At 47.1% G+C, this 25,905-nt stretch overlaps 1 protein-coding gene across 1 annotated transcript in view; it reads left to right on the top strand.

The window, feature by feature from the left end:
• Positions 1 to 291: 291 nt before the first annotated feature.
• XPO7 (exportin 7) overlaps positions 292 to 25,905 on the top strand; it is a 46,004-nt gene continuing 20,390 nt past the window's right edge. Inside the window, exons 1-5 of the mRNA XM_066593483.1 lie at positions 292 to 367; positions 14,354 to 14,500; positions 16,148 to 16,241; positions 18,124 to 18,290; positions 22,698 to 22,763. Coding sequence (XP_066449580.1) covers positions 350 to 367; positions 14,354 to 14,500; positions 16,148 to 16,241; positions 18,124 to 18,290; positions 22,698 to 22,763 — 492 coding nt within the window. The 5' untranslated portion in view covers positions 292 to 349. The remainder of the gene's footprint in view (positions 368 to 14,353; positions 14,501 to 16,147; positions 16,242 to 18,123; positions 18,291 to 22,697; positions 22,764 to 25,905) is intronic.

The raw sequence follows: 25,905 nt of genomic DNA, 5'->3' as shown, positions 1-25,905 counted from the left end.
GCGCCCGCTCCCTACAAGATGGATCCTATTTTCTAGTTCCTCAACCAACATGGCGGCTTTCTTCTACCTGCTTCGCCAACTTCAGTTCATCCTAAAGAGAGGTTGCTATGTCCTTCCTCCGCCGCTTACATTGACTCGCTTCCCTTGACAAAGATGGCGGCTTTCCCTCACGCGCCCTTTCGCAATATGTCCGTTGGCGGCCTTCAACCGTCACCAAGATGGCGTCAGCCCCTCCTCTGTTGTCTATGGTTGCGGGGATCCCTGATCGCGCGTGCGCAGTGCGTGGTGTGAGCGGTTGCGCACGCGTAGATTGTTCCTGGGGGGGACAGAGGAGCATGAATGGAGCAAGATGGCGGATCCTGTGCAGGTGAGGGGGGATCCTGAGGATGTGCAGGGATGTGCTGCAGGAGTGGGCAGAGCTGTAGTAGATGGGCACCACTGGGGGTCCGAGGAGCTCTTCCTGGGCCCTGTGTGAGGAGGTGTAGGGTGGCAGAGTGTCAGCACAGGGTGACAGCAGCCTGAGGCCTGCAGACTGAGCTGTGTGTATATAAACATGGGGGGATGTGTGTGCTCAGAGCACTGCAGGGCTGCACCGGGCACACACTGGCACTGTGCCCACCTGCTGCACTGGATTACATGGGTGCAAGCAGGGCATGCATGGAGATGCAGGTGGAGTCCAGTGCCAGCACTGCCCTACAGTGCAGTATCACTAGCCACCAGCTGCATGGTGCATAGTGCCCGGCTATAGCGCTGCCATCAGGTGCCCCCCTGTACTGATGCCTGTCACTCTGCGCCGTCAGACTGGCGATTGGAGGAGATTTCCGATTGGTCGTTTTTAGCACCGCAGTCATAGCGGCTGACGCTAATCCTCCTGTCCGTGATCGCCGCCGCGTGACGCGTTCTACGGCGAGCCTCAGCCCCTGAGTATCGGGTGATCACGTAACGTCGCCCCGTGAGAGGGGCGGCCGCCGGTCCTTTGGCTTGACCCTGAAGGGACTGTCCATTTATTGGATTTCCAGGGACGCAATAACGTTAAAGTTGCACCCTCATGTCATTTTTTTTTAAACTCCTTTTGCGCCGCGCCGGCTGGGGGTGATAATAATCACCGTATAGCGCTCGGCACAAAAATAGATGCAATAACGCAGTTCTCTAATAACGTATCGCCGTCTCTGCCAGTAGTGGTTGCAGGAGGGGCTTTGGTGATGGAGCAATTACGGTAAAAAAAGGAAATCGTTGGATTGTGCGAAACTGAGCGATTACCATTCGGTATAAACGCGGGCAGCAATTAATGACGAATGATAATTGTCTTATGCAAGCGTAAAAAATATCGCTGTTCAGTCGTTCACGGCGCAGAACCCTGAAAGCCCAACGATCCGGAGACCGAGCGAATGACAGATAATGGACACGATATTCTGTGCGTGTAAACAGGTGGCGGTTTAAAGCGTACGGCTTTGTCATCGTGCCCTCGCTACAATAATTTGTTCCTCCGTATAAAAGCACCCTTAGGGCTCACCCACACGGGCGTATGGTGCGCGCCTATTTTGTACGCGCAAAGCTAAAAACACATTTATTTCCATTGGACTACTCACACCTGCGCGCGTGTCCTATTTTGGCGCGTATTACGTTCCAGTGTAGGCTATAGAGAAACAACATACACAGCGGGTACCCGTGTAGATGCGTATTTGCTGTGTACTGCGTATTTTACGTGCGTAATTCGCGGAACACATCCGCCCGTGTGAGTGAGGCCTAAGGGGTTCACATTAGGAGTTTCATGTAGGGTAACGTGTTAAATGTATATGAAAGAAGTATACACACGTATGGCGCTTTAGGCCGCGCTCACACGAGCGTCATTTTATTGCGTATTACACGCCATAATATTATAATCCTCGGTGAGTGGGGCCATGTAAAGCGCATCACTTTTCATTGATCCATTCGCACTTGCGTATATTCGTTGTGCGCGATATGCGAGTAAAAGGACCGCAGCATGTTCTATTTTGCCGGCCTTAAGCATACGTTTATAAAGTGTATGCGTTAAATGGATAGCAGTACGTTTGTGTACTTTTTTTTTTTTCTTTTTATACATCAAAAACGGGAAGCGATACGTGGTTTTTGTAAAAACTTCTCGCACCCTGGTGGGAACGGCCTCTCGAGGCAGTTTAGATTTTCCTGACAGCGGGATGAGAGTAATGGCAGATCTGATTTGCGGAATCTGCACAGAAGATGCACAAATCCAAACTGCTCATAGGGAAGCACGAGCGTCCGCACATGAAATAAAGCGTGTGGATTTGTTTTGCAGACCTCTTGGTCCGGAAAACAAATCGCAGCATGCTCCATTTCACTGTGGATCCCGCATGGGCGGCTTCCATTGAAGTCAATGCAAGTCGTCTGATCCGAGGCCCATCTGCAATTCAATTGCGGACGGGTCGCGGGAGAGCAGGAGTTAAAAAAAACAAAAATACTCCACTGCGGAAGTACGTCGGACGGCGCTGCCACACGCATCTACAGTGAAGAAAATAGAAGACCCGGATGGGTGAGCAGTGTCCTCGGCCACGGGCAGAGCCATATTCCGCTGTGGGCTCCCATAGCACAAAACACGCGTGAATATGAACTCCATTCTTTAGAATGTATCGTACACACCAGCAATTATTTTTTTAAATGTATTCAATAGTTTTTTTTCCCCCCTCGCCACGATGCTGTGAGGTAAGCAGTCACGGCGTATCCTATATTGTTCCCCCCCTCGCCACGATGCTGTGAGGTAAGCAGTCGCGGCGTATCCTATATTGTTCCCCCCTCGCCACGATGCTGTGAGGTAAGCAGTCGCGGCGTATCCTATATTTTTCCCCCTCTCTCCGCGATGCTGTGAGGTAAGCAGTCGCGGCGTATCCTATATTTTTCCCCCTCTCTCCGCGATGCTGTGAGGTAAGCAGTCGCGGCGTATCCTATATTTTTCCCCCCCTCTCCGCGATGCTGTGAGGTAAGCAGTCGCGACGTATCCTATATTTTTTTCCCCCCTCTCCGCGATGCTGTGTGGTAAGCAGTCACGGCGTATCCTATATTTTTTTCCCCCCTCAGCGATGCTGTGAGGTAAGCAGTCGCGGCGTATCCTATATTTTCCCCCCCTAGCCGCGATGCTGGGAGGTAAGCAGTCGCGGCGTATCCTATATTTTTTTCCCCCCTCTCCGCGATGCTGTGAGGTAAGCAGTCGCGGCGTATCCTATATTTTTTCCCCCTCACCACGATGCTGTGAGGTAAGCAGTCACGGCGTATCCTATATTTTTCCCCCCTCGCCACGATGCTGTGAGGTAAGCAGTCACGGCGTATCCTATATTTTTCCCCCCTAGCCGCGATGCTGTGAGGTAAGCAGTCGCGGCGTATCCTATTTTTTTTTTTTACCCTCTCCGCGATGCTGTGAGGTAAGCAGTCGCGGCGTATCCTATATTTTTTCCCCCCTCAGCGATGCTGTGAGGTAAGCAGTTGCGGCGTATCCTATATTTTTTCCCCCCTCAGCGATGCTGTGAGGTAAGCAGTCGCGGCGTATCCTATATTTTTCCCCCCTCGCCACGATGCTGTGAGGTAAGCAGTCGCGGCGTATCCTATATTTTACCCCCTCTCTCCGCGATGCTGTGAGGTAAGCAGTCGCGGCGTATCCTATATTTTCCCCCCCTCGCCACGATGCTGTGAGGTAAGCAGTCATGGCGTATCCTATATTTTTCCCCCCCTCTCCGCGATGCTGGGAGGTAAGCAGTCGCAGCGTATCCTATATTTCCCCCCCCCCCCCCCCCCCCCTCCACGATGCTGTGAGGTAAGCAGTCGCGGCGTATCCTATATTTTACCCCCTCTCTCCGCGATGCTGTGAGGTAAGCAGTCGCGGCGTATCCTATATTTTTCCCCCCTCGCCACGATGCTGTGAGGTAAGCAGTCATGGCGTATCCTATATTTTTCCCCCCCTCTCCGCGATGCTGGGAGGTAAGCAGTCGCAGCGTATCCTATATTCCCCCCCCCCCCCCCTCCACGATGCTGTGAGGTAAGCAGTCGCGGCGTATCCTATATTTTCGCATCCCTCGGAACGCGTTGTTTTCAATGGGACAGTCAAACACATCTCAGGCCGTGTGATTTGTTGTTTCCCATTGAAATCAATGGGAAACACTCGCCGTTCCTCCAACACACGAAAAACAAGCGCAATTTCACAGTGAAGTTTGCATGAAAAACACCTCCCATCCGCAGGTAAAACGCACGTTGACACATTTCTCAGCCCAGTCTCGCGCTCGTCTGTCACTCCGGTAGCCGCGCGGCGTACAATATTTCATAGATTTGGGGCAAAAAAAGCCAACATGGCCTGCTGCAGAACTGATAGAAAAAAGGAAAGCTGCGAGTGATAAGTTCCCTCCTTTGTCTTGTGATTGTCGCAGTGATGGCGAGGAATCGTTTAAGCGATTGTGTAATACGACCTCGCTGAGGTGTGCGGCGGCGGATGTCGTTATGTAAACAGGCGTACTACAGGGTGGACGGGGCCTCGCTCTTATGGCTCTGGTTGCTAGGGGCAACAGTTAGCGCAGCTTTCGCTTCTATTTCTGCTGAGGTAAAGTGAAAGCTGCGCTGTGATTGGCCGCTACGGGCAACAGTGACGGCTTATTCTGTGAGCTCTCATCCGAGTGTGGAGTCGGCCTACTTTTCCATGAACGTAGCCGTGGACGACCCAATAGAAATGAACGGGCTTTTAGCACCATGTATTATATGCGTAAACAGTACGCACGTAAGACGCGGGCGACATAAGCCCGTCAGCGGCTGCGGTGTTCACGGTGGTAGATATGACACACGCTTCCGTCACGCTGTCCTGAAAATTTCCGTTTTTTTGATTCGCCGTAAGATTAGAAAAATGAAAATAACGGGACCATCTGACTATTCTGGGGTCTCTCTGGTTTCTGTCATGGAGTCTGTCATTTTACATAAAATAGCGCGGATGCTGCACTACATTTTTCCAGCGTTTATGGTTAAATTCGCCGACGGAGGTGTGACAATAAACTCGTTCGGCCGCGTTTTAGGGGTCCGATGGCCTAAACTAACAGCCGCAGGTTGGAGCCTCCAAAGTAGATGCAGTATAAAATAACGCACTCTGCGCCATTTCAGGTTAGGGAGAATGCCTGTCGGAAAGCTAGGCGGACCCCATTACAGTCAATGAGATTTGTTCTGCGCCATTTAGGTCCGGCATTTCCAGTCTTCAGCCCTGAGTAACAAATAGATGTGAACCGCCGGTGTGAAGGATCACTGAGGCCGGACAGATTTGTGCCCATGCAATACGCAGAGAACGGGTACGTTCACGTGCGTGTATTTGCCTGCGCAATTCTGTTGCGCAAAAAATGTCTTGCTCAGTGTCCTGTCTGGGGCGGCCTGCGCACGGGAAGACTGTCGCCCATATTAGCGGTTTACAGCAATTCGGGCGGTAATCGCCCCGTGTAAAAGTACCGCGACTTTACTGAGGAGGGTGCCTTCAGCAGCAGGAAGGGCGCTGATCGTGTTTAGTACCCCTCAGCTAGGCGCACATTGGTTTCGTAATTCACTTACTCTCGCATCGCGCAATTTTTTTCGCCCGTGTGAAACCGACACTTGCGATGTGAGAGTGAATGAAAACACAGAATTATGAAACCAATGGTTTCCTTCACATTTGCGATGTCTTCACTCATGCGATCGCAGCGTGTCCTAGCTTTCTGCGTTTTGCGGTTTTTTGCTTTTTTTTATCTCCCATGTTTCCCTATGGAACTTGCGATTTTCGTGTGCTGTGTTTTTAATATTAGAAACCCCTATTGACTTTCACAATAAAAATTTTTTAAAAACGCGATTTTTATCGCAGACGGCAGCCGACGATTGAATGACGAACTTCTCGATCGCCGTCCGTTTTATGCGGGCAGGGCATAAAAATGGTTTGTTTACACATCGTTGCGTGTAAACAGCAGCAGTTTAGTCGTTCAGTCACTGTTACAGTGAATGTGAATGACTAAACGATTTGCGAGCGAACGCACTCTTGATCCGCCTGTATAAGCAGCTAATTCTGTCATCGTTCGCTCGTGCGTGCGAACGATAAACCGCTCCGTGTAAAGCGAGCCGCAGGCCTCCTTCTCATGGCCGAATTTCAGGGCAGATTCTGCACCAAATTTTGTGGCAAAATTAATCATTTTAGCATTCTTTTGACTGCTATGTAAATCGTAGTTCGTACAGCGTGGATTTTACCTCACGCAGATTCTGGAATTGTCTGTTTTTAGCGCAGTTTCCATCTGAAATCTGTGTAGATTTACCTCGTTCACAGATGGTAATGCCCTTTTTAAACGAGCCGATTCTCGCTTGAACGAGCGAGTGACGTCCCCGCTAACTCGTTCACATTCGCGCAGCCTGCTTATACAGGCTGATCCGCATTGAGAAGCGTTCACTTCTCGTCATGTTCAGCAGTCCTATGTAAGACCCGAGCGGGGAGCGTTTAAACATAACAGTAAGTGAACGAGCGATGATGATTTTTATGCCCGCTGAAACCTCCTCATGGGCATCTTCGGGGGCTGGCGGTTGTCGCCATGCATTCCCAGAAGTAGTCGGATTGAAGTTTCCTGGTGGTGATCTGATTATCGGGACAGAAATACTTTTTGCTAGAAAAGCAATACATGATAGGGTGGGACTTAAACCGCCAATCGGTATCGGGTCCACCTACTGGGACCCCAGAGCGTCCCCTGGTGGACAGCAGCTGCTCATACGGTGGTCTTCTCCACTGCAAGAATGGAACTGGCAGCAAGTGCTAAGTGAGGGCGATTGTTGTGTCGTAAACCCGTCTGCCCGTGTAAATACACTGATGCCTAAATATGTCCCGCTGGTGACTCCTCGCCGGTCGCTGCGCACTTTTCGAGGAGCATGGTGTGATATCTCCACATGGAGGAAAGGGAGGAGATGAGTTTGACTTTGAAGATGACCTGAAGTGACAGCAAGTAGATAAACGAGGGTGGTGGCCCGTGTTGGCTAAGGTCAGGAGGGTACAACTAAAGGACAAGGACTAGACTCTCGCAGGCGGCGGGCCTTTGGTGATGCCCATGTGTTGGCATACGTTGCCTATTGATGTAAAAAGAATACTTTTATGGCCCACTCTTCCCAGTGCCAGGAAGAATAGCTGGGGGACATACTGTGGATAAACGCTGGACCGGTAACGATGGGTCGGAGTGATGGTGGATGAAGTGGTCGGTTGTGACATAAGGAGATTTGTATCTTTAGCATAGAATATTCTTACTATCGTGATCTGGGATCAGCAATCATATGGGTGATGATTGGGGAGGCCGGTGATTCCATGAGGGCACCATTACATGGCTGCGGGCTACGCTCTTGTCGTACCGCTGATTGCTAGGCTGCACATGCCCCGAACTGACCCTAACGCAGCTGAATACAAAGACAGGGCCTTATATGAGGTATGTGCTATATGTCAGGGATGGAGTCCGAACTACTTCAGAGCCCCCCTTAATTTGGGAGGGGGGGGTGAGGTGTAACATGATGACAGAATAGCGGTGCAGCGAATGCTGAGTCACCATGTGCCAGCGCTGGGTTATCTGGGGGTGGCAGATCACCCTCTTATTCCCCTCCCGCCCTCTTATCACATGGCACACACCCTCCAGCTTCCCAGTCCGTGGATCCCGCGTCACAGATATTTACAAATTTACTGTAGACGCTGGCATGTGACTGTCATCCCCGCTCCGCCGGCACACGCTGATAACACGCGGGGTCGGCGGAATTGTTTCCTGCTTTCATGCATATAACACATTGTGTAAGGCAAATTCTCATTTACTTTCTTTTGATTGTTCATACTTTTCAAGATCTCTGCTTGCAGTCAGTGAATAGCAGGAATATCCGTCCTGGTCGCTTGCTGCTCGTGTTGGGTTTGTTCGACCTGTAATATTGCCGCGGATCTGCCCACGGATTTAGCCCTGTCAATAGGCAAAATACGTGCGCCGCACTCTGAAGCATTTGTGCATGTACAGCTATGGAGAAGCGTTGCGAGAGTGAGTGAAAACGTATGATTATGGAACCAATGAATTTCAGTGCTTTCATTCTCATTTGCGATGTTTTCACTCCTGCGATGCTGCGTGACAAAAAATCACAGCATGCCCTTTCTTTCTGCAAAATCGACCATTGCTTCCAATGGGGCTGGCGGCAGCAGCGCCAGCCCCATTCAAAGCAATGGGAGAAGATCGGGATCCCCTGCTGCAACTGGGGTTCCTTCAGCCGTGCAGGGATGTGAGGTTGTCACATCAAGGGGTTTAACCCTGTTCTCAATGGGGCGGGCTACAACAGAGGCCAATGGGAGAACATTGTGATCTCTTGCCACAGGGGATTCTTTCATCCCCGCGGGGAGTCCCCTCATCACTGAACACTGTGGCAGCAGCAGGAGATCGCTGCTGCCCCATTGAAAGCAATGGGATGAAGGGATTCCCCGCAGGGATGCGAGGCTGGTTTCGCATTAAACGCTTTGTGCATCCACAGGGTTTTTAGAAGGCTTGTGAGCGCGATATCAGCCCGTGAATCCCAGCCTAATATCGCCCCCGCCAGTGTGCAGGAGCCCTTGCACAGAGAGAAGCCACTTATTAGTCACAGGTCCCGCTATTGCGCAGGATGACTAGTGGTCAGAATGGCTCCCTTGAATGATGTTCCGGACGATGTGAAAGAATGCCTACTGTATTCATGTATCCGTATGTTAATATATGTAGGCTCCGTATCTACACTGCTTGGGGGATATATACGCTGGGAAGACCTACATGTGTCCGAGGGGCGGAGATCTGCTAGTTCTTGGGGTCCCTGGTGGTTTTCAAGATGGCCGCAGCGATTCTTAAGCTCCGTTTACACCCAACGATTTATCGCTTGAGTTCGCTCGTCCGGCCTGTTTATACCGGCAGATACATCGTTGGGTCGTACAAACGAGAAACCGTTCACATTCGCTGTATAAGCGAGTGAGAACGACTGAGTGCTTAGTGAATGAGCCAACCATGATTCTGATGACTGCATTAAACGAGTGACTAATAACAATGAATCGCACTATTTATCGTTCGGCGTGCGATCGTACGCTGCGTTTACACTGAGCGATTATTGTTAATTTTCACTCGTTCCGTGCAAAAAGAGCCTTTAGACTACCTGAGCGCCAGTTCCAGCGCTCTGATTGGCTCCTCCCATGGCCGGTCTGTAAGCAGTGCCTGACTGCCAGTGCCCGGTATGTGTTGAGCAGTGACAGGAAGGCTGCGGCCATGTTGGGGCCCTCGGAACAAGTGGATGAGCAGTGAACGAGGTGGTAGCATAACGCCCTCCGACCCGCACTCAGCCAGCGGGGTGCCCATTCGGACAGCAGTAGCTCGTGCGCGGTTTGGACGGTTTGGGGGTTTTTGGTCGCATGGACCATCCTGCATGAGGATATCCTCATAGGCTATAATGGAATACATGGGCAGCGCAGGGCCGACAACACCGCTGGCTAAGTAAGGCCTCACGCTCCATTCAAAGCCTCTGGCACCGACTCGACCAAGCCGCATGATGGATGCCCGGCAGACCGCCATATAGTCGGTGGAGTCAGACGCCCTTCATGTCCATCATACGACAGATCACTCTCCGACCAGGATGGAAGAGGAAGACTGACTGAAGCTGAAGATACTGGGCAGCCGAGCCAAACGGGTTACATGCCTACTGGTATATAGGGTGGGCCACACAAAAGTATCCCACTTATGAAAGCGGTCATGAAAGGACATCTGCTTGTGACCCACAGCAACCAATCACAGCGCAGCTTTCACTTTACCTCAGCAGTATGAGGAATGGAAGTGCGCTGTGATGCGTTGCTATGGGCAACAGGCAGATGTCCGATTAAGCAGCTTTCATGAGAGTGTGGGATCAGAGATGGGCGACTTTTCTGTGGCCCGCCGTGTATAATGTGTGGAGGCGGCGCACGGAGCCGTCCTCGTCCAGTAACCGCTACTAAACGACTGGCGGTCGCAGCCCTTATGTGCAGTTACCGGGTGAGGGATGTGGGGGCTTCTGCTTGTGAGGGGAACGGAGCGGCGGGCCAAAACCAGCTGATTTCCAGTCAAACTCTGCACCAAAAGTGCTAATTTTGTTTTGGATGTGGAAATGTGGCTTTTGCCGTGGAGTTTTGTGTTGTGGAAGATCCGCCGCACCTCTGCTGCCCACGTACGTACTTTTGGTGGCTGCTTTATTTACTCTAACGACACCTTTAGATTTATCTTCTAATTGGTACGGGCTTTTTGGTAGCATTTTTTTTTATTTCACACATTCTTGTTTACATGCGTTTTCAGAAAATGGCAAAACTACCGCCGGCTCTGATTGCAAATAAAAAAAATAAACCGCCCCTCCGAAAAATAAAAACAAGAGCCCCCAAAGGACACGCAGTGAGTTTTTTGTGTTTCTCATTCACCCACCACTACCGGCTGGCTGCCATGTTTTTTACCATTTAAAAAAAGGCTAGAAAATCACCAGTAAAAACTGAATAAAAACCCCATTATGGCCCCTTTGCAATACACAGAAAATAGAACCATCGATTTCATTGGATCGGTCACTAGCGCATATGTTGTGTGTGCAATTGCAAAAAAAACCAAAACCGTAGCACGCTGTACTTTCCTGTGCATTTGTGCAAGAAAAACACCTCTGACGCTTGTTAAAGAACTTGTCCATTTCTGTGGCCCGGGAGCGTATTTTATTGCACGTCCTATTGCGTACGATTTGTGTGCGCAAAAAGTACAGTAAAAACGCAGTTAAGCATACAAATACACAACTTTCATTCCGCAAAACCGCGCAAATACGCTTCCTTAATGACATTTTCCGTTTCCCATCCTGGTAGTAGCTGGTTCGTGTCGGGGTAAAGCTAGGAAGCAGCACCTTCGTGTCAGAAATCGGCGCTCACACAACCCGACCTGTTTAACCAGATGATATGTCATGTGATCATTTTGGCTGTTTTTGCATTTTTGTAAATATGAATATGCTACAAGTAGCGCCGTATTCAGACGGCCGGATGCAAGTTACACCGGAGGAAGTCGGGCACAATTTGCATCAGGCTGCACAGAAAAGCCAAGTAGACCTGAAAGAAAGCTGTCACCTCTCCAGCCAATCACAAGCTGCCGCCGTCACATGCCTTATTACATTACCGCAGCTTGGCGAGGGCCCCAGAGGTTCACCGTGCACCTCATGTCAGCCATTATGGTATATGGCATTGCCATATATGTGGATGTGCCATAAATGTTTAAAATGGGAATACCCCTTTAACACCTTAGTGACATGTAACGTTCATGCAAACTACATGCACACGGGAAGTGTATGACGCGGGCTTAAGTGCTGAGCTCATTCAATACTAGATGGGTATCTGCTCAAGAGCCGAGCCCATTCTATACATAACAGGGGACGGCTGTGGGATATATCTGACACCCGCCCACAATGGCTGGGATCACAGACGACTCCGATCCCAGCCGCTTAACACCTGAGAAGGCCATGGTATCTGAGAGGAAGTGGGCTGTCATAGCAGCTGGGGGTCTAGTGAGGGGTGCCTGGCATCTCTGTACCCTTATTACACCCTGCCTGTGGCATAATGCACTGCAATACAGAAGTACTGGCCGATTCTAGTGAGACTTTCAAAAATATCTTAAAAATCTATTAACATTCCAAGGGTTCCCATTTACCGTATAAAACGTGGGGGGTTCAGATTAGTGCGAATTGTTCAAATATCTTGTTATTTCCCCTGACGGTGGAGGGGGTAAATAAAATAAATAAATCTAAATATACGGTACATATATACACTCAATGCCAGAACATTCTAGGTAATAGGATTAAATAATGATTGGGGATCGTGTGTGCCCCACAATGGTACAAAGACTGTAAGCACTCCACAAAAACTGAGCCCCCATGAAGGTCCATTGCCGAAACCGTTACACCTACGGCTCTCAGAATTTAGCGAGTCACTAAACAATTTTCTTTTTAGTTTTTTTAAAAGTAGTAAAACGTAAACTATATAAATTTCGGGAAAGGATTTTTACCAAAAAGTGAACATCATAAACCCCTCCCCCCCCCCCCCCCCCCCAAAAAAAATGGCTGAATTGGGGGTTGTTGTTTTTTTCAGTTCTACTCCAAAAAAAAGAAGTTTTGAGCTATGTCGACTGAAAGCTGGGGATGAAAACATGGCTGCAGCAACAAGCGGTAGAGTAGGCTGCTCATAAATACCTGTAAGGTAATTGTACATATTTGGTAGGGATTGCGTGCCAAGGCTTCCCCCACTCACTCCCCTCTCCAGACTGCAGGCCTTGAGGTGATCAGCTGATCTCTCTTGCCTCTCGCTCTCCACACCCCGGCAAACAGCTGATCTGGGACAGTAGAGGGGAGTCCTGCCAGGAGGACCCCGTTCTGTTATGTTCTTGTGCCCTTATAGCATCTTGGTCCAACCCCTTCACTAGACCCTATTGTGGATAGAGTGTATTGTTAGTAGATGGCTCTCACTTCTCTCCTGAGAAGGCATTGTGTCTGCGCTTTCTTGCCTTTTCTTTTGAGATCTAATTGGTTTTTCCAGCCTTTTACAAAATCTTCACTTATGCCAGATATACCGATCAGCCACAACCCCGTATAAGTCATTAATAGTGAAGTCCTGGACAATCCCTTTAACTCCTTCCCGCCGCAGCCCTTTTCTTTCTCATTTTCCTTTTTTTTTTTTTTTTCTCCGCACTTTCAAAAAAAATCATGCCTTTTATTTTTCCAGTGATGTAGTTACATGAGGGATTGTGTTTTTGTGGGAAAAGTTGCATTCTTAATGGTACCCTATAATATACTGGAAAACTTTTAAACATTCCTGAGTTGGGGGAAAATGGGGAAAAAATGCACTTGTACAATTTTTGGTGAGCGTTTGTAATATTTAACAGAAGTTTATCTTACTTATTATTATTATTATTATTATTATTATTAATTTTTTTTTTTTTTTTTTTTTTTTAAGAACCCGCAGGACACTTGAGCTCGTTTGATCGCTAATACTGTATAATGCAATACCGTAATATTGCGTTATACCGTATTCTGACAGGCAGTCTATCAAGACGTGCCACAGGCATACCTTAACAGGCAGCCCTGGGGGCCTTTTGAAAGACCTGGGCTGCCATGACAACGAAATGGCACCCTCTGATCTCACTGCTTGGGGCTGTTTGGAACCCCCAAATACTGATTCGGGGCTTTCTAAAGGGTTAACAATCAGCGTGAATGCTGATCATGGCTGTTGCCAGCAGGTGTCATCTGTTAAAGATGGCCAACACCCACTGTGTATGTAGAGGACTCGGCTCCATACACAGACACCCGACGTGTGCCGTATATATACGGCGCATATGAGGAAGTTGTTAAGCACCATATATGGTCACCGTCTTGGTCACCGTGAGTGGTCAGTTCTTGAGGTTGATGTTGGACAAGTGTAAGGATGACTGACAAGGGCCACAATGGGATATCTAGATAACTGGGTCAGAACATCTCCATAATGGCACGTCTTGTGGGATGTTCCTGGTATGTGGGAGTTCCTACTAGAAGTGGTACAAGGAGAGACAATCGGTGAACAGACAACAAGGCGATGGCCACCCAAGGCTTATTGATTTGTGTGGTGAGTGCCAATTAGCCCGTCTGGCCCGATCCCACATAGGGGCTACTGTAGACTGTGGAAGACGGCTTATGATAGAAAGGTGTCCGATCACGCCGGACATCTCCGCTTCCTTGAGCCGATATAGCCGTAGACCAGTCAGAGTGCCCATGCTGGCCACCAGTGTCTGCAGTGGGCATGTGAGCATATGAATTTCTTGACCTCCAGATCTCAGTCCACTCAGGCTCCTGAGAGAGAACAGGTCCGACCCATGGAGGCCGCACCAAGCATGCTGGTGGCAGATGTCATGGCCCCGTTCAGAGGACTAGTAGAGTCCAGGGCCGTAGGAATGTACCGACTCCAGCTTATAAATAATCTATATGCTAAACGCTGTATAATTAATTCTATACGGAACTCGTTGCATATTTCCTTTTGTAGGAATTTAGGGAAGTTTTGAAATATCCTGTAAAAATATGTTGTAGTCATCTAAGCCCATATTTATGCTAAGGAGGATGTGGAAACGGCTATGGGCCCTCGGGCGGTATTGACACATTGTCACCGGTTTGTATGTTCTACAAGTGCCTGCACTGCTTACATTATGGAAAGACAATGCTTACATAGGAAAGATGGCTTGTTCAACCCCTGCCGGGGGTTTCCAGCACAGCGATGGGGGTAATCACCGCCTGCTCGTCGCGCTGGCTCTGCGTCAGCCTCATGTAACTCCTCTTCTCTCCCCTTATTTCTCAGAGTCTAGCCCAGCTAGAGATCCTGTGCAAGCAGCTGTATGAGACCACCGACACCAGCACCCGCCTGCAGGCCGAGAAAGCCCTCGTGGAGTTTACCAACAGCCCGGAGTGTCTGAGCAAGTGCCAGCTACTGTTGGAGAGGGGCAGTGTAAGTACATGCAGGGGAGATCTACTATATATATAATATCTGTGTCTATAGAACAAATGCATTTCGTGCTAATACGATACCCATTTCTCCTTGCAGAGGTTAGGTGTAAGAGGTTTAACGCCCTAGGGAGGTGCCGTTTTTTTTTTGTTTTTTTTTTAACCAAGCGCGATAAATGATAAGTTAACTTTATTTCGCATATTACTATGATTACAGAAGTCCCACATTTTTGGCGTAATGGACGCTTTTAAAAGAAAAAAACAACAAAAAAACAGTTTTCTTCCTTTTTCTTTACGATGTTCACCATCCCCGGCCGTTACAGATCTGGATGACCTGTTTTTTGTTTGTTTTATTATAATAAAAGATGTAAGGGAAATTTTCTTTCTTATTATTTATTTATTAATTTTTACTTAGGCTAATGTCACATAGACGAGCGCGATATTGTGCCGTGAAATTCGTCCCCGTGTCGCGCTGTGGAACATTGCGTTTTTCCCACGGACACAAGGCATTTTTGTTTTTAAAAACACCCAGCATCACTTCAGGGAAGTAGTGATCCTCCAGCACGGCTGAAGAGCGGCAAGTGTTTCCCTTTGTTTTCAATGGGAGACCTCGCACTTACGCGCACCTCGCATGCTGTGTGATGTTTTTGCCGGGCCCGTTGAAAACCAGGAGTTCCGAGAGGACACCCAGACATAGGACATGCCGCTCATGTATATATTTGTGCATCTCGCAATGCACAAATCTTGCACGATTTTCTCGGCCGTGTGAAAGCGATTTAAGGATGACTTTTTTTGATCATTCCTCAAAGTGCTTTATTTGACTTTTTGTATTTTTAACTTCAACTGGAGGCCTTGACTCTGGGATGCTTTGGTTGCATTGTGCCTGTCAGTACAGAACATAGTAAGCCTTTGTATATGGCAGATCTTGGCGAGCTATTGGTGATCATGGCACTGACCACTGATGACAATGTCCGGCCTGTTGGTCTGACAGTGGGTTTAGACAGTCGGCTGATGGCTTAGGCTGCCGAGTGGCAGACCCCCAGCTATCAGCTACTGATGACTTATCCAGGGGAATGGCCATCAAAGAAAAACAGAGCAGCCAACCCTTAAATAGGCAACATTGAGAATTACTGTATACTGTAACACTGAAGTTCTAGTACAAGTTATTGCAAGTTCAACTTGCCTATGGGGACTAAAAAACAATGTAGAAAAAGGATTTTTATAGACATTAAAAAATAATAAGTTTAAAAAACCCTTTACCCATTTTTACAATAAATAATTCTAAAGCATTAAAACTAAGACCCATTTGGTGGTGGTGTGTTTGTAAGATCTGAACTACTAACATGTTGCACTATTTATCCCACACGCTGAACAGAGGGGGGTCCTCATGTCTTGGCCAGAGGGAAGAGCTCTGTAGCACCGACCCTGCATTACATAGACCACCCGTTGATGTGAATAGGCACTGTGTAATACTTCATTTCCATGTGGTGGTGCTTCAGTGAAGTTGAACACTTACTACCAAGTTTCCCCATAGATTACTGCCCATTACTGGGGGTCCAAGCAGAGGGGTACTGTGTGATCAGCTTACTGTCAATGCAGAAACCCATTTAAGGTCATTTGTAATCTTTTTTTTTTTTTTCTTTTGCCGCAGTCTTCATATTCCCAGCTACTTGCTGCCACATGTCTCACGAAGCTGGTGTCCCGGACCAGTAATCCTCTGCCACTGGAGCAAAGAATTGACATACGTAAGTACACCACAGTAGGCAATTGTTGTAGTGTGATGCTGATCCATTAGGGGAAGTTAATGTAAGGCCACTTCCACACAAACGTTTGTAAAAACGCTGCGTTTTTAAACGTGGCGTTTTACACCGTTTTAGAAAGGAGTTTTTGACAGGATTTTTAACGCACCCCGTCATTGCAATGAGTGATTTGGTGCATCAAAAACACACTGCACAAAAATAGAACATGCAGCATTCGTTTTAGCGCGCATTAGAAACGCTTCGCTAAAGTGCTCATCTGAGAAGCCCCATTGAAATGAAGGGAGGCTCAGTACAGCATTTTTAGCGGGGATTACAAAGGCCCTCTAAACGATGTTAAACGCCTGTGTGAGAGAGGCCTTACTCTGCCAAAGCGTAGTTACTCTCTGTAACCCCTGTTGGGGCATATGGACATCATAGAGGGGAGTCCTTTGAGTGGCACTCTGCTCTATAAGCCTTAGTGAAGATTGGATTTCACTCTTGCAAACCCAGCCCATATTACACAGACCGCTACCGTATATATTTGATTGGCTTCCACGTACCAGTACATTTCTATGATTCAATTCCCCCTGTGATTTCAGTTGAGCATCGGTGGTTTCTGAAGCTGGGCCTGTGGCGATCAGCTGACAGTTGTCACTTGGCTATTTTCCCTGTAGATGGGGCCACTATGGCAGCTCCAATATAATGCACATAGGTTTATAAGATAAATGGCTCAGTGATTAGCACTGTTACCGTGCAGACGGGGACTGATGTGTCGCTATATAAAGGAGTAAATAAATATAAAAATCTATAAAACAATCAAGTTCCTAAAACGTCCTCTTTTTATTTCTGTTTTGTAAAGTGAGAATGTAAAAAAAAAAGCGTTTAACCACCTCAGGACCTTCGAACGCATATAATTGTCCTGTGGTCCTGAAATGTGTATGGAGCGGGCTTGGGCACAGAGTCCGCTCCATACCCGGCTGCCATAAGCTGTTTCTGATCGATCGCTGAGCTCGGTTATTGGCTGCAGCCCCTGTGACCGGGCGGGACTGCAGCTGTAACCAGAGCCATGGAGCGGGGGGGGGAATGAGCACGAGACCGTTTGTTATGTTAGTTCCCTGGCAGGGGGTTGTTCATAGATGGTACAACTCAGACAAGCCTTGAAAAAAATGAAAATAAAGCTATGATAAATCCTTGGTCTTGAAGTGGTTGAAAAAAAATAATTGAGCACGGTTTATTTACTTTTTACAATCATTACTTATATGCAGAACGACACGTGGATCGGTACAACCTTTGAACAGTGCAAAATAAAATTTTAATATATTAAGATTTTTATTTTGCCTCTTTAAAACAATCCTGCAATCAGGATTTCAAAATTGACACAAGCCGACAAATTGTGCAGAATCTGAACAATTATCGTTCTGCCTAAATGCACAGACTGAGCGACAAACGGTAATATGTTCTGTTAGCGTTATCTCTTATCATGCGTTAAAACTGAACGGCGATCGGCCCGTGTAAACAAGCAGTTGTTCATGTATGTTGCTGCTCCAACCCCTGAGTAGTGGGCAGCGCTTGTAACTGCAGGCGCAGATTTAGTTAAAAGCAATGGCCACTGCGCCTGCAATGAAAAATGCCAGCATGCTATGGAGGGTTATTGCTGCGGAATCCGGAGGTGGATGCTCGCTCCGGATTTCGCAGCACAAAACCGTTTGGTCACCTGCTCCGTGTGCATAAGGCCTAATGCAAGTGACTGGTTGTGTTCAGGGGTTCCATCACAGCGGTTTTCAGCAGCCCTGACGTAATCCTACAGTGTGGTAACGAACGCTCTCTGAATGATCCTTCTGGATATGTAGACTTTATTCTTTTTTGACATGTTTGGTTTTCGTTGCAGGGAACTATGTATTGACTTATTTGGCCACCCGCCCAAAACTTGCTTCTTTTGTTACCCAAGCCCTGATTCAACTCTACGCCCGTATTACCAAGCTGGGCTGGTTCGACAGTCAGAAGGATGAATATGTGTTCCGCAGCGTCATCGTGGATGTCACACGCTTCCTACAGGTTAGTGGTCACTGACCTCACGTCTGCTGCACTAATGTCATGCTCATTATGTATCCTATCGCCCTGCTGGGGTTCTCTGCATCCACTGGAATCACTTTAGGGCGGTGTGCCTACACAGTCTGACATAGTTAAGTTAGGCCTTCTTCACACGGGTGTATGCAAACTGCGAGCGCCATAAATGAGTATTTAGTTTTTTATGCACGTATCGCGTATTTTACTGTACTTTTTTTGCCCACAGAACAGGACATGTTCATTTGTGCGCAGAACACAAACATGCCCCTATTTAAATGGCCATTTAGCCTAATGCACACGTACATTTTGTGCACGCAATACCCCGTCAGTGTGAAGGAGCTCTTACTGCAGACAGTGCCGGACTCTAAGGACAAGGAGAATGATAACAAATAATTTGTCAATGTATTTGTAAATTTTCAGGAGAAATAACAGAGGAACAACAGAAAGCATAGTTCTAAAAGGAAGTTCCAGAATTGTTATATCTTGGGGAAATATTTAGGGGAAAGAAGGGACTTGTTATTTGTATAGTGCTAATTTATTCATTACCCCCCCAGCAAGCTGGGTGCTCATTTTACCAATCTCTAACAAAACATGATAATTGCAGGAGTAGTAACTAGAGATGAGCGAACGTACTCGGATAAGCACTACTCGTCCGAGTAATGTGCCTTATCCGAGTACCGCTGTACTCGTGCTGAAAGATTTGGGGCGCTCCGCTGCTGATAGGTGAGTCGCAGCGGGGCAGAGCGGGCGGGAGAGAAGGAGAGAAAGATCTCCCCTCCATTCCTCCCCGCTCTCCCCTGCAGCTCCCCGCTCCGCAGCTTTACAGCGGTACTCGGATAAAGCACATTACTCGGACGAGTAGTGCTTATCCGAGTACGTTCGCTCATCTCTAGTAGTAACTCATTGACATAGCTGTAGGAAGGCTTGTTTTTAGTGGGGCCAGTTCTATTTTTTTAATGTCACCGCTCCGGAGTTCATGTAAAGTGCTGTATGACATTTATTACGTCTTTTTGACGGGGAGATGAAAAAATGTGAATGAATTCCGCCATTGTTTTTGGGTTTTGATTTTACAGTGTTCAGCATTCGCTAAAAAAATAACTTTTTTAATCTGATCCGCCCGATTACTGCGATACCAAGTTTATATGAATGTTTTTGTTTTTTACTACTTTTGCACAATAAAAACACGTTTTTAAAGAAAATACAATTGAATCTGCTTCACCGCATTATTAGACACTGTTTTTATTTTTCCGGCGGCGGAGCTGTGAGGTCTTGTTTTTTGCAGGAAGAGTTGTAGTTTTTATTGGTTCTAGTTTGAGGCACTTGGGACTTTTGGGTTGTTTTTTTTATTGCATTTTTGGGAGATGATCAAAAAAATAATAAAAATGCAATCCAAGTTTTAAAACTTTTTTTTACACTGTTCACCATACGAGATCAATAACTAAACCTTCTCATTGTCTGGGTCGTTCCAAATGCAGGAATATCTGTTATGTGGTTTTTGTTTTTTTTTATTGTATTTTATCCATTTAAAACAGTTTTGTTTTTTTGTGGGGAAAAATATTAAAACTGGATTTTTTTTCTTTAACTTAAACGTTGGTGAACCTTTTGGACACTATTTTCAAGTGTATAAGTACACTGCATTACTTATACAGTGCATTCTAGTAAGCCTATGATAGCAGCCTATTAGACTCTGTGGAAGGCTGGGCTTAATAGGCTGTGTTACATAGTAGACCTGGAGGCCATTGTCAGTCTTTCAGCTGTCATGGGACCCATTGGTACCTTGTGATCGCATTGTGGGTTGCCGATGGGTAACAGAAGGAGCCCCTACAGTTGCTATTGATTGTGGCATGTACAGGGTTAATCTGCCCGGATCTGAGGTTTCTCCTCTGCTGGCTGTCAGTAGTAAACAAATAAAATATGTATGTGCAGGTTTAAAGCCCATTAGTGAGGTCAGTGAAAAGGCGTTGTGCGGTCTCTAAGGGGTTAATCTGTTTGTGGGAAGTGTGCCGTGTGTCTATGTAATGTGCACACAGCTTGTAGGAAGGTCTGTTTGGGTTTATCACATGCTTTGGATTATGATCATATGAGTTGTACTGTTTTTGTTGATTCTTTGCAATCTGTATAAGCAGTGGACCTCACAGTGTAACCTGAAGAGGAAACCGGCACTGAGAACCGTGCTGGGCATCTACTCAGACCAGTGTTTTATATGCCAATCTGAGTAGAAGCCGTTGTCCAGGAGAACGTATCAGGATAGGTATCAATAGTTAAACGGCCAGGGTCTGCCACTCAGGATCCCTGCCAATCACTTGATCGCTGAGCCAACTGTCAGAGTGGACATCACCGGAGGCAGATAGTGTTGTCTGTATTGCAGCAGCCTGATTTAGAACCATAGAATGGTAGAGTTGGAAGGGACCTCCAGGGTCATCAGGTGCAATCCACTACTCAATGAAGGATCGCTAAATCATCCCAGACAGATGTCTGTCCAGCCTCTGAAGACTTCCATTGAAGGAGAACTCACCACCTCCTGTGGTAACCTGTTCCACTCATTGATCACCCTCACTGTCTAATATCTAATCTGTGTCTCCTCCCTGAAGTTTCATCCCATTGCTTTTCCTTGTACAGATGAGAATAGGGCTGATCCCTCTGCACTGTGACAGCCCTTCAGATATTTGTAGACTGCTATTAAGTCTCCTCTCAGCCTTCTTTTTTGCAAGCTAAACATTCCCAGATCGTTTAAGCGTTCCTCATAGGACATGATTTGCACTCCGCTCACCATCTTGGTAGCACTTCTCTGAACTTGCTTGGTTTGGTACTGCAGGCACAGTGCCCTTTAAATTAATTGGGATCTGTGCCTGTAGTACCCAGCCAGGTCGCTACAATGTTATCTGCTTCCAGCACTGTCCACACTGACAGTGATCCACTGATCAGTGGGGATTCTAACAGGAGGCCCTCACCAATCAACCATTGATGACCTATCCTGAGGACCCTCTAAGAGCACTCCAGTTCCAGACCCTCTAAGAGTACACCCAATGCATTAAGAGGCACCCATCTGTTAATAAATGTTGTGCAAGTCAAGACTATCCCATGTTCCAGTATGTGGCATCTCTGGCACAAATCGTAGTAAACCCGATGGGCTGCAAAGGTCCCGCCCCTTTTCTCAAGTCCTGACAATTTTCAGAAAAGCGAGGGTTGCTAAAAGGTAAAAAGCTGTATACAATTGCAACTTGTGTGCTAATGTTCAGGAACTAAAAAATTCTTTTTAAAATCAGATGAGATAAAGGTAACGCATACGCAGGGGGCCAAGAAAATGTATATACATCTCAACATGAACAATATCTATATAAAAGCTTTATTACTGGATTTATATGGGCACCAGAGGCTTTCTCAGTCATCCAGCTACTGCCATCTTCAGAGACCACATATTACTACGTATTCCCACCATAAGTCATTTCAAATTTTAGAAACGGGCATAGGTAACCATTATATGGGGCCACCCTGTATATAGATGGCACAGGATCCACCATTCACAAAACGTGATGGTCACAGCTCACCTCATCCCCACACAGACCACAGCATGCCTGGAACCGTCTCCCAAAGAAGTCAACGAATCCTCTCCTCTCCTTCGTGTCTATGGCCTATGAGGGTGCTGTAAAGCATCTCTCTAAATGCTAACTGTCCCTCAGCCAAGATGGCCGCCCCCGTAGGCATGTGCAGGAAACAGAACAGAAAATAAAAACACATTAGTCAAAAATATCACTATGTAGTTTTAGTAGATAAGAAGTCCAGGTGATACATTCCCCGATCTCTCTTTGGTGTGATCAGTATGTAACATTTGTCCTCAAGCTGGAAGACTCGCCACATGCAGGGACATTCCTTCAATCCGACAATCCAGAACTGGCGACTGGTTCCGGCGTAGAACTACAATATAATGAAGCAGAAGCCTGAGCAAAGCCAAACGGGAATGTGAATTTTCTGCCGTCATTTTGAAGGTGGTAGTCATATATTTTCTGTGAGCGTCCCGTAATTCAGAATATTTGTAACTCGTTTTTGCCTGACGAAGGGAATCGGTTCACTTGTGTTCTTTCTAACATTCTGGTGTCAGAAAGAACAGATGTGGGGCAGATCAGTTTATGGTCAGTTTATTCCACATTGACCTGTAATGGGTCAGTCCAGTTGTGTTCTTTCTGACATTCTGGTGTCAGGAAGAACAGAAGTGGGGCAGATCAGTTTATGGTCAGTTTATTCCACATTGACCTATAATGGGTCGGTCCAGTTTCCAGTAAGCTATTCCGGTTTTTAGAAACATGACAGAAAGTTCAGACATGGACTAATGCACTTGGCTTTCTGCTTTTGATCCCTTGTTTATAAGCATGCACTGACACTTGTGTTCCTCCACAGGACAGCGTGGACTATTGCGTCATTGGAGTCAGTATTTTATCACAGTTGACCAATGAAATCAACCAGGTAAGCGACTCCTCCTGGACGTCTTCCAGAGAGGTTATCACTTGAAATCGCTCATGTGTTGGATAAACCCCTGGGGCTGCATGTACATGTAAGGACTTCTGACATGCACTGCCTATGACACACCAGTTATCTTTTAGTAACGATGATCTATCCTCACGGTAAGTCATGAATAGTTCATCTGTGGGGTCCGGTGCTCAGGATCCCCATCAGTCAGCTGATCGCTGGGCCAGCCATCAGTGCAGACAGCGCTCTCCATATTGCAACCACCCAAGTTGTTACAGCAGGCACAGCTCCCGTTCTATTCAGTGGGGACTGTGCCTGTAGTCCCAAATGTGGCCGCAGACGTGTTCACAGCGTTAGCTGCTTCCAGCACTGTACACGCTGATAGCAGGCATGGCAATCAGCGGGAGAACCCGAGCGTCAGATCTGTCGATGAGCTATCCTGAGGATAGGTAATCAATATACTAAAGTCCCGGACAGCCTCTTTAAGATGCCCGTACACATTTTCAAATTTGACGTGATTGCTGACGACTGACCGCTGCCTCTTTTATCGCCTGTCGCAGACGCATTCTGTTTTCCACCAAGTTCTTGATCTGACAGTTTATTCTGGCATCTTAGCGGTCGGCTCGTTCATACAAACACTCTGATATACAGTAAACTCAAAGGGGTTGACCCACAAATACAAGTTTTCCACGATCGACAAGACAGGTGAATACTTGTCAATCAGTGATTGTCCGACTCCTGGGCTCAGATTGTCCTGAATGACCGTAAATGGCGGTTGCACATTTGCACTGCTCTTCTATTCGTTTTCATGGGACTGCTGGATCTAGCCAAGCGTTTGTACTTGACTATATATAGCAGTCCCATTGAAATGAATGCGTGTGCTACTGCTCCTCCAAGCCAGATCTCAGGGGTCTGACATCCACTGATCAGCAAGTTTATTCCCTTTAGTGGAACTACCTCTTTAACCTCTTAATTTAAGAAGATCCTCTCAAATTAAGACTTGCACCACATGTGACCATCATCATTTACTAATTTAACCCTTAAAGGGGGCTATTTGGGGTCAGACTTCTGTTCCCAAACCAGCACAGCCTGCTATCATAACAGAAGAAATTGTCGCCTTCCCTGCAACGTTTGTCCCACCACCATTCAGCCCCCGATGATCTTCACTTTCAGGTGCAGGGAGTTAGCGATGATGTCACTGACAACAGGGTCATGTGACCACAGCAGCCTTTCTCTGGATGCTTTCAGCCAGTGACTAGCTGCAGCGGTCACATGACCTGGTGTCATATCGTCACCGTCCTACTCCCAAAAGTGAAGATCTGCAGGAAGTTAGTTGTGGTAAAACTGAAGCTATGGGGGAGCGGGGAAGGTGAGTTATATATTCTGTTATGTAGCTAGAGCAGACTGAGCTGGTACGGGGAAAAAAGTGTCTCTGGATAACCCCTTTAACAACCAGGCACTTTTTAAGTAATATTAGTGGGGTTTTTTGGGGGGGTTTTTTTGCACACTTCATTTAAAGGCCTAAGGCTGGGTTTACGCAGGGCGGAATTGTTGCGGAATTTCTGTGTGGAGAGTCCATACTGCAATTCTGCCAACGGCTCCTAATCCTGGGATTAGCCAGCAAAGTGGACGAGATTTTGCAGAAATCCCGTCCACACGCTGCGGCCAATCCATTGCGGCTAAGCCGCACGAAAACTGACATGCGATGCGGAATTCAATTCCACGGCACGTCGGTTCTTTTCTTGTTCCCGCAGCGGCCTCTTTCCTTTCTATGGGGAGAGAAAGCCGTAGCGGAATGCTGGCGGCGAAACCGCTCCAAAACTCGCCGCTATAAGCTGCGGGTTTTGAAACTGCACTTTTCTTGCGGAATTCTCGTTGTTTTTCGGTAAGGCCATTCTGCGAGAATTCTGCTGAAACTCCATCCCGTGTGAACCCAGTCTAAACTTTCTTTATTTTGGCTATCAAAATGATACACGGGGCTGTTTATTGTTACCTTTTTTGGATAAAATGTTTTTTCTTAGGAAAAAAGTGTAAGGAAAATTTAAACCCTTTTTTTCCCCCAATTTTTGTAGTTCTTTATTTTTTAATTTGCATATTGACACTAAAATAAAGTATTAGAATTGGTGTACTGTTTTATTTCAGTCACTTTGATGTATATTATGTATAGTCTTGGGTGAAAAGGGTGGCCTTACCACTGCCTCCACTCACTGAGAGCGATGTAGACTTCAGAAGAGATTGTAATCTGCTTCTGTCTCCTCCGCCGGGGCATATAACCTGCTGCTGGTAGATAGCAGGAACCGTAAAGAAGCATCGCCATAAGGCATCCTGCTCCCAGCATCGCTGCCAAAGAGCTGATTTCACCAGGGGAAGTCGCGGGCAGCCAGGCATTTCTGCTGCAGGGAAGATGTAGTATAACATGACGGCCATTCAGATGAATTGTCATCCGTGTAATATAAGGACAGCTCTAATTCTCCAGAACAGGAGCTGCTGTACAGCTGTCTTACTGGCTCACAGAGAGGGTCCATGTATGACACCCACATACCCTAGTAGGGCCCATTGATTGGGGTTGTCTTAATGATACAACCCCTTTAAGACACTGGTAGTGAAAGGATTATCCCAGAGTGTAATTTCTTGCACAGGCCATAAATATCTCATCAGTGGGGGTTTCAACTCTGATAAAAGAACGGAAAAGCATTTTTTCCAACACATATCTATCAAGATTAACCATGCGAAGTGCAGTTGGCTCAGCTCTTCAGACCTTCTTCTAGGATCAGCGGCTCAGGAGGTGCTCAGCAAGCAGAGGTACAGGCACAGCCTAAGCAAAGATAATGAAAAGCGGCACTCGCCAAAAGTCTTTTTACAAACGCAGCGATATCTTTTATTCCATATTCAAGAACACAGACCGGAGGGAAGACACGGTGCAATAGGACGACAGCCGTTTCACATCTATCAATGCTTTCGCAGGCTCCTGGGTTTGAGAATGCATTGGTAAATGTGAAACTGTTTTCATCCTATTGCACTGTGTCATCCTATTGCACCGTGCCCTCCGTCCGGCCCGTGCCCTCGAATATGAAGTAAAGGATATCGTTGCGTTTTTAAAAACACTTGTGGTGAGTGCTGCTTTTCATTTTTGCTTGGA

Source organism: Eleutherodactylus coqui, chromosome 2 (assembly GCF_035609145.1).
Source record: "Eleutherodactylus coqui strain aEleCoq1 chromosome 2, aEleCoq1.hap1, whole genome shotgun sequence".
In the NCBI taxonomy this organism is placed as follows: domain Eukaryota; kingdom Metazoa; phylum Chordata; class Amphibia; order Anura; family Eleutherodactylidae; genus Eleutherodactylus; species Eleutherodactylus coqui.
This window is presented reverse-complemented; position numbering and strand designations above follow the sequence as displayed.